The following is a 13,647-nucleotide window of genomic DNA, read 5'->3' on the forward strand; positions in this document are numbered from 1 at the left end:
TCAGTTATTTCACCTTTTTTTGTTAAGTAGATAACTCCACATGTGTTCGTTCATAGTTTTGATTCCTTCAGTGAGAATCTACAATGTAAATAGTCATGAAAATAAAGAAAACGCATTGAATGAGAAGGTGTGTCCAAACTTTTGGCCTGTACTGTGTGTGTATATATATATATATATATATATATATATATATATATATATATAAATTTTTTTGGTCATTTTCTTTTAACTAAATTTAAAATATGAATTTATTATAATTATAAATACTGTAATTATAATAGAATAGAATCTAATAGAATAAAATAGAACAGAATGCCTTTATTGTCATTGAACCGCAACTGTTTCAACGAAATTCAGTGCAACTCCTTGACTGGCATGTAGAATAAATGTACAGAATAAAAAAGATTAAAAGATGATAAAAACATACGCAACCATTGACTCTCATAAAAACAATAAATAAATAGCTATAATACAAAATAATATTGTTGCACAGTATATTGCACACTCTAGTCATATTTTATATATTGCACTTTTCCTATGAGATTATTGCACAGTCCTCGGATGTCTCAGCAGCCTGGTGTTATTTACCAGAGTTCAATCTTTGATGGCACATGGATATGTTATTGCACATATTATTATTATTATTACCTTTTTTTTGCCAATTTTTTGATAATATTTTACAAATTTTCTGGCATTTTTTTATCGCAAGTTTTCAGATTTTGTTGAATGATTTTTTAAAACAAATTTTGGGGTAATAATCTGGTTATTTTCTGTAACTTTTTACTAATTTCTTGCTAATTTTGGGATGATTTCTTCTTAATTTGCTCAGCCTTGTTTCCTCCATGTTTTTGAAAGAAATCAAGTGAGTTTGCTCACTTTCTCATCATTTAAAAATGTTAATTGTCATCTTTTTTACTAATATCCCAGTAATTTTTGCACTTTTCTTCACCATGTTCTTGAAAGTACTCAAGTGAATCTGCTCAGGGGCCGGATTCTCCAAAGGTTCTTAAGATTAAATTTCTTCTTAAGTTCCACTTTTTTTCTTAAGTTTGGGTTTAAGAAGAATCTTAAGATATTTTCGAATTCACAAACAAAATATCTTAAGAATCCAAACAAAAGATCTTAAGAATGTTCTCAACTTTATTCTTAAGATTTTTCTTAAGAATAAATGGGATTCTTGAAAGAAATTATCTTACTATTTTTCTTAAATAGTATCGTAACTTTAAGACAGGTAAAGGTTGTCTTAAGTAACCACATGCTGTGAAGGTAAGCTATTTTTCAAACATCTTTGATTAATTTAGAGCCGAATTTGATTATATAACATAGATTAATGTAGTAGGCTAATACCTTAATAATTTTACATTGTATATGTTAACATAGTGATAGTCGTTATCTAAACTGTAATTCAGCCTAATATCTAAACCAATATTTAGACACATGTAGGCTATTGTTTCTGAGTCTATGAGGACATTTTGTCAAGTGTCAGTTATATTTAGATTCCATTAACTAATAGGTTAGTAATATCGTCGCTGTCCAATACAAAGTATGTATCTCAATTTTTGAGAAAACACTTTTATAACATCAAATCAAAGTTGAGACTATAATGGATATTGTTTTGTTGTATTTTAGATGGAACTGCTGTGGGTTGCAGCTCGAGGCTGTTTGTTTACATAAAGGTAGATAGTTGAGAAGTTCGTAAGTGGAAAAAATTAAGAAGTTCTTAAGATAATGTGCAGTTCTTAAGAAAATAATGGGGAATAGCACTTGAGAACATTCTTATGAACTTCTCATTTTTCCTCTTAAGAAACGTCTTAAGATTATTAGTAAGAACTTTTTGGAGAATCCGGCCCCAGGTTTCAAAGGATTCCCAATACTTAAATTCTTCCTGGCTGATGGGAAACAGATGGGAAATCATGTGAGGCCCACTTTCTTTGGACACAGCTCTCTCCTTTAGGAGGACATTTTGTTTGAATTGTCGCCACATGAGAACAGACTCACACGCAAACATTAAAAACTATACATATTGTCAGCAATCGTTACATATTGTGAGCAAGTCATAATTCATATCACAGTCATAATAATAAATGCCCATTTTGCTACCATGGTTGATTACTATGACACACTATTGCCAGGGTCAGAAAAATCCTCTGCTGCACAGGAAGTGAGGCATTTAACATTTCTGGTTTGTTTAGAATAAACAGAGGCAATAGAAACAGGTGGAACAGACAAAGAAAAGAAAAACTAAACTTCCATCAGTAGAAAACCCAAATCCCTCCCACACTGTTTGATTGACTGGTGATCTGTGTGAAGTGCAGTGCAGACCCGAACCTGGTCCGACCTGTCGGATCTCGACGGGCCCTGATGGGCTCAGGTCAGGTATCCACACTCTACGCTGCACCAAAATTAAAAGAAAAATAAAATAAAATAAAAATAAAAATGAAAAATGAAAAATATAAAAAAAACTTTGCACATTAGCAGTGAATGAAAATGCTTACAGTTCACCCTGAGGCTCACGTGACTGTCTATCTCTGTCTCCACCAACATCATCCATCCTCCTTGCAGAGTTTGAGCCCCTGCTGACATGGAGGTTCTGGTTGGTACCTCAGGAGTGGAGCTCAACAGATCCCAGTCTGGCCTACTCCTCCACAAGGACCATGGAGTGCTACGATGAGCAGCTCAGCGACAAGTGCATGACCCTGCTGCTGGGAACCTGGTAGGAACAGGCCTGCAGCCACAGGCATGAGCACTAAGTGTCAAAAGTCAAAAGTTGTTTTGCTGAGCTCTTCAGATTTTTGGGAGCAAATCCAGTGATATTTGAGATTTGCTGACAAATACTAAACACAGTAGACATATTCCAGAATATGAAAAACATACACCCTCTTAACCTTTCACAAGCATTTAAACACAAAAGAGCCAGTAGTCATACCAACAGGTACCCAGACTCTGCCGAATGGTGAAAGCTAAGCTGGTATGGTCTTGTTGCTGCTGGAAGTGGTGTTGGTGGGCCAGTAGGAGGCAGTCGTCCCTCTGGTTCTAATAAATGTCAGTGCCCCAGTGCAGTGATGGGGACACTGCTGTAGGAGATGCCGTCTTTCAGATGAGACTTCACTGTGAAGCGCTTTAGGTGTCTAGATAACGCACTACATAAATGTAATTCATTTCTATTGTTATTAAATCTGACATCAATGCAGCGTCACTGATTTGACATTTAAATATACTATTTTCAATGATAAATATAGTTCTTGGAATCTTTTTTCCCCCATTTTCCATGGGGGCGCCAAGACATTGTTGTAGCCTGTTGCAGCAGCTCCCGTGTGTGTCTTAGTTGTTGTATTTTTTCTTAGCAATTTCTGTACTGCCACCTGTATTTTTCTACCAGTCATTGTCTAATCACCAGAGACGACTTTTTCTCTCTTTTTAAACTTTCTGGCCGTTTTTTTGGACACTTTTGCACTTATGGCAGCGGAGGGTCACAGACGCGGCGGTGAGTGCATTGTTTACACTCGCGACCAGCTGATTGCGCTGTGTAAACCTGTGCTGCTGCCCGGAGCCAGGCCTGACATTCCGGAGGAGCTGCGGAGGAGGCGCCGGGGGCGCAGAGCTGGTGCCAAACTGAAGGCGAAGAAGAGGAGATTTTGCCCAGCGGTACCAGCGATTATCATGGGGAACGTGAGGTCTCTGGGGAATAAGACGGACGAACTCGCTGCGCTGATTACTCAGAGGGAATATCGTGAGTGTAGTGTGTTTTGTTTCACTGAGACATGGCTGCACTCGCACATCCCGGACCACAGTGTGGTGGCACCCGGCTTCAGCGTTGTTCGTGCGGACAGAGACGTAATTAGCAGCGGTAAGAGGAAGGGAGGAGGGATTGCACTGTATGTGAGTGAGAGGTGGTGTAATCCCGGACATGTGCATGTGAAGGTACGTCTCTGTAACCCGGACATTGAACTGATTGCTGTGGGAATGCGTCCGTATTACCTGCCTCGGGAATTCACGTCCGCCATTGTGATCGCTGTTTACATCCCCCCATCAGCTGATGCGCCGACGGCCTGTGACGTCATCACCTCCACCGTTGCCAGTGTACAGACTCAACACCCCAATGCTTTCACTGTTATTACTGAGGACTTTAATCATGTCTCACTGGACAAACTACTGCCAACCTTTCACCAGTATGTTGACTGCCCCACCAGAGAAAATAAAACCCTGGATCTGCTGTATGCAAACACCAGTGATGCATACAACACCACAGCCCTTCCTCCCCTTGGCAGATTGGATCACAACCTGGTCTTGTTAACCCCCAAGTATGTCCCCCTTGTTAAGAGGCAGCCTGTTCACACCAGGACGGTGAGGATGTGGACCCAGGAGGCTGCTGAGGCACTGTGGGACTGCTTTGAGACAACGGACTGGGATGTACTCTGTGAGCCACACGGGGAGGACATCAACAACATGACGGACTGCATCACAGAACACATCAGGTTCTGTGAAAACACCACCATGCCAACCCGGACTGTACGCTGCTTCCCCAACAACAAGCCATGGATCACCAGCGACCTGAAAGCACTCCTTAACAAGAAGAAGAGGGCTTTCAGGTCTGGAGACAGAGAGCAACTGAGGAGAGTGCAACACGAACTCAGGGAGAAACTGAGGGGTTGCAAAGACAGCTACAGGAGGAAGCTGGAGGCCAAACTCCAGCAGAACAACGTAAGAGATGTGTGGACTGGGATGAAGCAGATCACCGGATGTAAAGGGAGACAAAGGCTACCATCAGGCAGCCTGGAGAGAGCCAACGAGCTGAACGTTTTCTTCAAAAGGTTCAGCTCACAGCCGTCTGTCTCCCTCACACATCCAGACCCCCACACACCCCCACCGCATCCACCCCTCCCCCCTCTCCCCCCTGTGGTAAGCACTCCTGTGCAGCACCTCTCCTCCCCCTCCCCCTCTACCTCCTCCTCCACTGAAGACACCAGCACCCTCCCCCGCATGACTGTGACTACAGGCCAGGTTAGGAGACAGCTGGAGAGGCTCCACCAGCGGAAGGCTGCAGGACCTGATGGTATCAGCCCAAGGATCCTGAAGACCTGTGCCAGCCAGCTGTCTTCTGTCATCCAACACCTCTACAACCTGAGCCTGAATCAGGAGAGAGTCCCGGTGCTGTGGAAGACGTCCTGCCTGGTTCCTGTCCCAAAGAAGTCGACTCCATCGGACCTCAATGACTACCGACCAGTTCCCCTCACATCTCATCTGATGAAGGTGCTAGAGAGGCTGGTCTTGGCCCACCTGAGGCCGCAGGTGAAGGAGCTGCTAGACCCTCTACAGTTTGCTTACCAGCCCAATTTGGGAGTTGACGATGCCGTCATCTACCTGCTGCAACGAGTTCATATGCATCTGGATGGTGGTGGCAGCACTGTGAGAATCACATTTTTTGATTTCTCCAGTGCTTTTAACACCATCCAGCCACTGCTGCTGGGTGAGAAGCTGTGGGTGATGGGTGTCGACACCTCCATTGTCTCCTGGATTACTGACTACCTGACAGGCAGGCCACAGTTTGTCTGTCTGGGCAGCGTTCTGTCTGACGCGGTGGTCAGTGATACAGGAGCTCCACAGGGGACTGTGCTGTCCCCTTTCCTTTTCACCTTATACACCACAGACTTTCAGTACAACTCCGAGTCATGCCACCTGCAGAAATTTTCTGATGACTCGGCTGTTGTTGGGTGTATAAGTGAGGGAAGGGAAGGGGAGTACAGCATTGCGCGGCCACAACTGGACACTGTGGAGGCTGTGGTGGAGAGGAGGACACTGAACAAACTGTTATCCATCATGGATAACCCTGACCACCCTCTCCACCACACACTGGACAGACAGCGGAGCTCCTTCTCCAACAGACTGTTACAGCTCCGCTGTCGAAGGGACAGATACAGGAAATCATTCCTGCCACAAGCCATCGCATTGTACAACAAATCACATCGGTCAGACAGAGACTCACAACTGTCTGCTGTATAGTTCTGTTTTTAACACTCTCTACTCAGCACCTTAACTGTTTATTTACTTATTATACATCACTACTCAGCACCTTAACTGTTTATACTGTTTATTTATTATACATCACCAAGCACCTTAACTGTTTATTTATTATTTATTATCTATATATTACATCCTAGGTTAATATATATTCACACTGTTTTTCAGTCTGGAGGGGAAGTGGTGATTCCTTAAGAGGCCGAATCAAGTCGGTTAGTTCCTGAATCCCAGTACCGGGTTCTCAGGGTTTCATGCTAACTCTCCTTATCTATACAATTCAATTCCATCTCTATATTTCATATTCATTACCATATGTATATTTTCACATGTCATATCTCTTTTTCTAGGTTAGTCCTTATTGTACATTTTTAGTTTTAGCCTTTATAGTCTTTATTGTATATATTTAGCTTTTATTCTATTTTATTTAACTTTATTATATGTTTCTACTGTTGCTGCTGGAACACCAGAATTTCCCTGGTTGGGATCAATAAAGTATATCTATCTATCTATCTATCTATCTATCTATCTATCTATCTATCTTATTATTATTTTTTTTTGCTAATTTGCTTATCATCTTTTTTCCCATGTTTTTGAGAGAAATCAGTTGAATTTGTTTGATGTCAATCCTGCATCACTGATCATTTGTTTAAATATACCATTTTTATCATTTTCCTGTAAATCATTAAAATATGTTTTGCTAATTTTCAAGTAATTTTTTGCATATTTTTTTGTGCCAATTATATATATGTATTTTTTTTTATTTTTTCCAAGGTTTTTACTAACATTATGGTTTTTTGTCTGCTTGCTTCGTTGGTGTGTTTTAAAAGAAAGTGTCAGTCCAGCATCAGCTAATCTGATGTGGAACTCTGATGTGGCTCAAGTCTGCAGAGAATTTGTCTTCCACTTTTGTGGTAGCCAGTTACGAGCAAAAAGGAAAACTCAAAGCAAATACGTGGAACTTTTGTTTTGTGTTGATTTTGGCAGCCCCTGTGGACAAAAGCGTTAGGATTAGTGTTTTCCAGAATGAATACTGCATTTCCCATGAGTGCCACCACCTTGTGTGGTAAAGATCTTGATCTGGTCTTGTTGTGAAAGAACAACATCAACCCTAGTGTGAAGCTGCCTTTAAGTCAGGTGACAAAGAAGCTTACAACACTGCCAGAGCAAAACTGAAAGCTGGCATCAAGGAGGCAAAGCGAAGGCACCAGCAGAGACTGGAGAGAGACCTCAATACCAACAACAGCAAAGACCTGTGGCAGGCGGTCAAAAGTGTTACAGGCTACAAAAGCAGGAGCGCTCCCATCATGTGTGAGGCCACGTTACCAGACGAGCTAAACACATTTTATGCTCGCTTTGATCTCCTCAACAGAGAGTCAGCTGTAAAGTCTCCTCCGCCTCCAGAGGACCGGCCACTGTCAGTATCCACAGTGGATGTGAGGAAAGTCCTGCTGAAAGTGAATATGAGTAAAGCTGCTGGGCCTGATAACATCCCTGGCCGTGTACTAAAAACATGTGCCAACCAGCTAGTAGATGTCATTACTGACATTTTTAACTTATCGCTGTCACAGAGTGTTCCCACCTGCTTCAAGACAGCCACCTAAAAGGTCTGCAGTGTCTGATCTAAATGACTACCGCCCTGTGGCACTCAACCCCATCCTGATGAAGTGCTTTGAGAAACTGGTTCTCCAGCACATAAAGAACAACATCCCTGCCAGTCTGGACCCTCTGCAGTTTGCATTCAGAACCAACAGATCCACAGAGGATACCATCTCCACTGCTCTTCATTCAGTCTTCACTCACCTTGAGAAAAGCAACACCTACATCAGAATGCTGTTTGTTGATTTCAGCTCAGCTTTCAACACAATCTCCCCCATGAAGCTGATTGGAAAACTAAACACTCTGGGCATCAGTACCACTCTGTGCAACTGGATACTGGACTTCCTCACAAACAGACCCCAGTCAGTTCGGATTGGCAGTCTCTCCTCCTCCACTCTAGTGCTCAACACCGGAGCCCCCCAGGGCTGTGTGCTCAGCCCCCTCCTGTTCACGCTGTACACCCACGACTGCAACCCCCGACATGGAGAGAACTCTGTTGTGAAGTTCGCAGATGACACCACCATCATTGGCCAGATCTCCAACAATGATGAGTTTTCATACTGGGAGGAAATCAACCATCTTGCAGAATGGTGCACAGAAAACAACCTACTGTTCAATGTCAGCAAAACCAAATAGCTGATAGTTGATTTTAGAAAAAAGGAGGCAAAGACACACAACCCTGTCTACATCAATGGAGCTGAGGTGGAGCAAGTGAACAGTTTCAAGTTCCTGGGAATCAACATACCAGAGAACCTGTCATGGACTTCACATATCTCTGCCCTGGTTAAAAAACTCAGAAACGGCTGTATTTCTTAAGGAAACTTAAGAAAGCAAAACTCCCATGCCAAGTTCTTGTCAACTTCTACAAAGGAGCGACTGAAAGCATCCTGACTGGAAACATCACAAACTGGCATGGGATGTGCACGGCCCAGGACAGGAAGACTCTGCAACGAGTGATTAAAACTGCCCAAAACATCATTGGCACCCATCTACCAAGCCTCAGTTATATCGGGGAGGTGAGGTGCCTGCGCAGAGCCAAAAGGATACTAAAAGACAACACCCACCCCAGCCACAGCCTGTTCACCCTGCTGCCGTCAGGCAAAAGATACAGAAGTATACGCTGCCGTACCACCAGACTACAGAGCAACTTCTTCCCTCAGGCTGTGAGACTACTAAATGCACCATCTGCACTCCTCCATGTTTAATAATTAAATTTTTTATACAATCAATTAATCAATCAAGAGGGAACCACATTTTAATTTCATTACACAACCTGTTGTATAATGACCAATAAACTTCCTTGTGTCCTTGTATCCTTGTATCCTTGATGGTTAACTGGGCTGCTGCAGAGCTGCAGAGACAGAACTGCAACTACATTAATGTTCAAATAGGTTATATATATAATTAATACAAGGCCCAGAAGTCCTGAGCCCTCTGTGTCTCAATATGGACATGTATAGTCTGGGAAAATGTAAACATAGACTCTTCAAGCCTGCTTGCTGTAAATCATTTAGTCTGATCCAGCGGGGACACCAACCCGGTGACAGGCATTTAGAATAACTGTACAGAAAAAGTCAGTCATCTCGCGATTGGTCTTGTTTGCTTACGTAGGTCATATAGAGGCATCAGAATTAAATTAAGACTGTTTCATAACCAGTTAAAGTACAAGTACAGCAGCCAGTTTCTGTTGCACATCAACAAGACCACACGGTACAATTTGGACTCCATACAAATAGAGACACTCCGGGAGACTGGTCTATTTCGCCGGTCTGCTACAACAGCGGACCCGACAGCTGCTCCCCCCGCCAAGAGGAGACACTGCAAGTGGTGTGACAGGAGGCGGAAAGGAGGCAAGCGAGGGGGGATCCGGGCTAGGCTGGCGGCTAACCCGCATCGACCAGCGATCCCCACTATTCTCCTGGCAAATGTACAATCGCTGGACAATAAACTGGACAACATACGCATAAGGATGTTTTCCCAACATGACGTGAGTGACTGCTTTGTTTTTGTTTTCACTGAAACATGGCTCAACAACAACACTCCGGACCGCGCCGTTCAACTCGAGCGGCTAACATGTTACCGTGCAGACAGAACCCTTACTGAAGGAGGAAAATCCAGGGGCGGCCGGGTATGTGTTTACATTAACAATGGCTGGTGTCGTGATGCTGTGCTGGTTTGTAAACACTGTTCACCGCGTGTGGAGTTCATGATCATCAGATGCCGGCTTTTCTATCTGCTGAGGGAATTTAAGGTGATTCTGCTAGTCGCTGTTTATATCCCTCCCACTACCAACAACGCAGTTAGAGAGGAGGCACTGAGCGAACTCTACCAGGCCATCAGCAAGGAACAGACAGCTCATCCTGATGGTTTTATGATTGTTACTGGGGACTTCAACCATGCAGACCTCAAGTTTGTCCTCCCGAAAGTTCATCAGCATGTGGACTTTCCTATAAGAGGAAATAACTGTCACGGGGGGCTGGAAGGTGGAGAAGGACCCAAAAGCAGGAGCCGCAGGCAAAATGCTCAATGAAAACAAAATTTAATTCACGACCGGCACACAAGAAACTAAGGCAGGCACAACACAACACAGAATAACACAATGAACCAACCAGGGGCCTATTTCACAAAAGGTGGATTAAATAAGACAGGATATAAGCCAAATCCAGGCTTGCTAAAGCCTGCCCCGCACAGCCTGGTTTATTCCGTTCCACTAAAGCCAAGTCAGGCTGAGAAGGAGCGACTTTAGCGAGTCTGGATTGTGAAAGCCAGGCTGGTGCGCGATTGCGTCTCCCTTCAAAAGACCATGCCGGTCGATCGTAGATTCCTTGAACGTGACCAATCAAAGCAAAGCAGAGGGCTGCGTCATTCACTCTGGATGAGACTCAGCGCCTAATACAAGCATATGAGGAAGTAAAGGAGGTTATTAACCGTAAAGGCAATGAAATCTATATTCACTTATTTAAATATTTATTTATTAATTAATTCATTTTATTTTTCATTTTATTTTCGTTGTAGCCTACCTATTTGCTATCTGCTTTAATCTGCTCTTGCCTTTTACTGAAGTACTTTGGGATTCTGCACTAACATTGATTTTATATTTCCTTACCTTTTTCCCCTATATCTTTGATTTATGTACGATGGAAAAATGCCACAGTTGTTTATCTTATACCTTCTTAAAAAAAAAAAAAAAAAACTACAACATAATCTTTATGCATAAACTTTTATTTTTAATAAAAAAAATTAAATCACATTTAACTACTGTTTAAATCAGAAATTACTTAGACATCTCACATTTACAGACCCTGAAGTTTTTTGTTTCTTTCGTTCCTTTCTCCACATTGTTATTTGTTGTTCACTGTAAATCATTGCAATTTCTTTTTTGTTATTTTTATACTTAAGTGTATTTACAGCAACGTCTCTACTGAAAAATGTGTGTTGCCTTTATAATTCATGTACTTGGCTTGACTTTGATCTAATAAAAGCGAAAAAAAAAACAAAAAATGTAAAGGCAATTAAAGCAAGGGAGACAGCGTGGCAAAGTGTTGGCTACAAACTTAATGCATAAGTCGTCCAAAAATATATATATTAGCCTATTTATATTATTATTATTTAGTCCATAAATATATAGGCTAAGCAGTTGTCAACCTACTAATCTCCAATGCTATAGGCCTAATATATGCGCTCTATCTATCACTCTATCTATCTGCAGTGCCGTGCAATGTCCCGATTGCATGGCAATACCAATTAAATGTGTATTTCCATAATTATGAGAGACTGAGAGTGACAATGATTATATCACATGAGCCATTGTGAAACAACTATGATTCATGGTCACACACTATTAGAGTAATATAATTAAATTGATTAGGCTATATCTTAATGCTTTTATTTTCATTTTATTTGAATGTAGCATAATTTGAAATTAGTCCATATACTAACAGGTGTTGAATTAACAAAGTCATTGGTTTACGATTGGAGTCATTGACTAATAGTAATTTCACAAAGTTGAACAACAGGGCGCTGGATTAATTTAAGCTTGACTTCTAGCCTGGTCCAGAGCAGGCTAAGGCTTAGGCTAAGTTTCCATGGTAATTAAGGTGGGATTACTTTCATGAAACCGAGTTCAGGCTCATTATAGCCAGGTTTACTGGCCAGGTTAATCTCGCAAGATAATCCACCTTTCATGAAACCCATTAATCCCTAATCCTGGCTAAATTAAGCCAGGATAGCTGCTAAATCCAGGCTTAAATCCTAATCCACCTTTCGTGAAATAGGCCCCAGGAACAGAACTCAAGACGGGACTTAAATACACAAGAACTAATGATAAAACAAGACACACCTGGGGAAGGGGCTGGAGCACAAGACAGGAGAACACAGAGGATAGGCTGAGGTTAAACACTGGGAGGGATCAGAACAATAAGGGATAATTGACAGACACAGGACAGGTGTGGCACTGGGAGGGGCAAACAAGACTAACCAGACACAGGTGAAAATACTAATGGGAAACAGGACAAGAGACCACAGGAAAACAGAAAAACAAGTGTCCAACCAAAGTACAAAAACACAGAAAACACCAAACCATGACAATAACACTCTGGACTTGGTTTACACAAACCACAAAGGAGCATACAAGGCGTCCACCCTCCCCCAAATCGGCCAATCTGACCATCTCACTCTTATGCTAAGATCAGCATACAAGCCCAAGGTGAGAGTGAACAAACCTGTTTTGAAGCGGGTTTGTGTGTGGCCAGAGTGGGCCGTCTCTGCTCTACAGGACTGCTTTGAAACCACAGACTTGGACATGTTCAAGCAGGCTGCCACATACAACAACCACACAAACATTGAGGAATACACAGTGTCTGTTACCACCTACATCAGCAAATGCATTTGCGACGTCACCCACACATGGACCATCACCAACTGGGCTAACCAGAAACCATGGTTTACAGGAGAAGTCCACAAGCTTCTGAAGACCAGGGATGCTGTCTTCAGAGCTGGGGATGAAACTGGCCTGAGAACAGCAAGAGCCAACCTGTCCCATGGTATCAGGGAAGCTAAACGTGGCTACATGGAAAAGGTGACCCACCATTTCAAGGACAGCAGAGACGCACGGAGCCTGTGGCAGGGTATCCAAGCCATCACAGACTACAAATCTCTGCCACAGACCTGTGCCAGCGACATCTCTCTGCTGAACAACTTAAACAGCTTCTTTGCACGATTTGAAGCAAACAACAACATGCCCCACGACCAGCCCCTGCGCTTGTCTGCAGCCAGTGTGAAAAGAACACTCTCCACAATCAACAGCTGCAAGGCTACTGGCCCAGACAATATCCCTGGTCGTGTGCTGAAGGAATGTGCAGACGAGCTCAAAGATGTCTTCACAGACATCTTTGATACATCTCTGAGTCAGGCTGTTGTTCCTTCCTGCTTCAAATCCACCACCAGCTCATAGCTCATCAGCAAACTGGACTGGCTGGGGCTCAACACCTCCCTGTGTAATTGGTTGCTGGACTTTCTCAGTGAGAGGCCACAAGCAGTACGGGTTGGCAACAACACCTCAAGCACCATCACACTCAGCACAATGGCCCCCCAGGTATGCGTGCTGAGCCCCCTGCTCTTCACCTTGCTGACCCATGACTGCAGACCAGCATTCAGCACCAACCACATAGTGAAGTTTGTGGACGACACAACTGTGGTGGGTCTAATCTCCAACAACGATGAGACCAACTACAGGATGGAAGTCAGCCAGCTTGCCATCTGCACAGAGAACAATCTCCTCCTGAATGTGAGTAAGACCGAGGAGATTATTCTTGATTTCAGGAGAGGTCACACACAACCTCTCCCACTGACCATCAACGGTGCTGCAGCAGCAACCCAGTCTCACTCCAAATTGTGTAATAGCTACGTTGGTCCACAAGGCAAAACGTAGTCATTTCACAAAAGCTCTGAAATTGTGACATGGGTACGTTTTTTCTGCCTAGTCTTCTCTGCGGGCATACTTTCGGTCACGTGACTGCCCAGTTTCTCCCCGGC

General features: G+C 43.0%; 1 protein-coding gene across 1 annotated transcript in view; it reads left to right on the forward strand.

Moving 5' to 3' along the window:
- Positions 1-13,647, forward strand: part of c8h16orf89 (chromosome 8 C16orf89 homolog) — a 37,119-nt gene that overhangs the window by 4,331 nt on the left and 19,141 nt on the right. The window contains exon 3 of the mRNA XM_030057643.1: positions 2,563-2,713. Coding sequence (XP_029913503.1) covers positions 2,563-2,713 — 151 coding nt within the window. The remainder of the gene's footprint in view (positions 1-2,562; positions 2,714-13,647) is intronic.

Source organism: Myripristis murdjan, chromosome 8, assembly GCF_902150065.1.
Source record: "Myripristis murdjan chromosome 8, fMyrMur1.1, whole genome shotgun sequence".
Taxonomy (NCBI): Eukaryota; Metazoa; Chordata; class Actinopteri; order Holocentriformes; family Holocentridae; genus Myripristis; species Myripristis murdjan.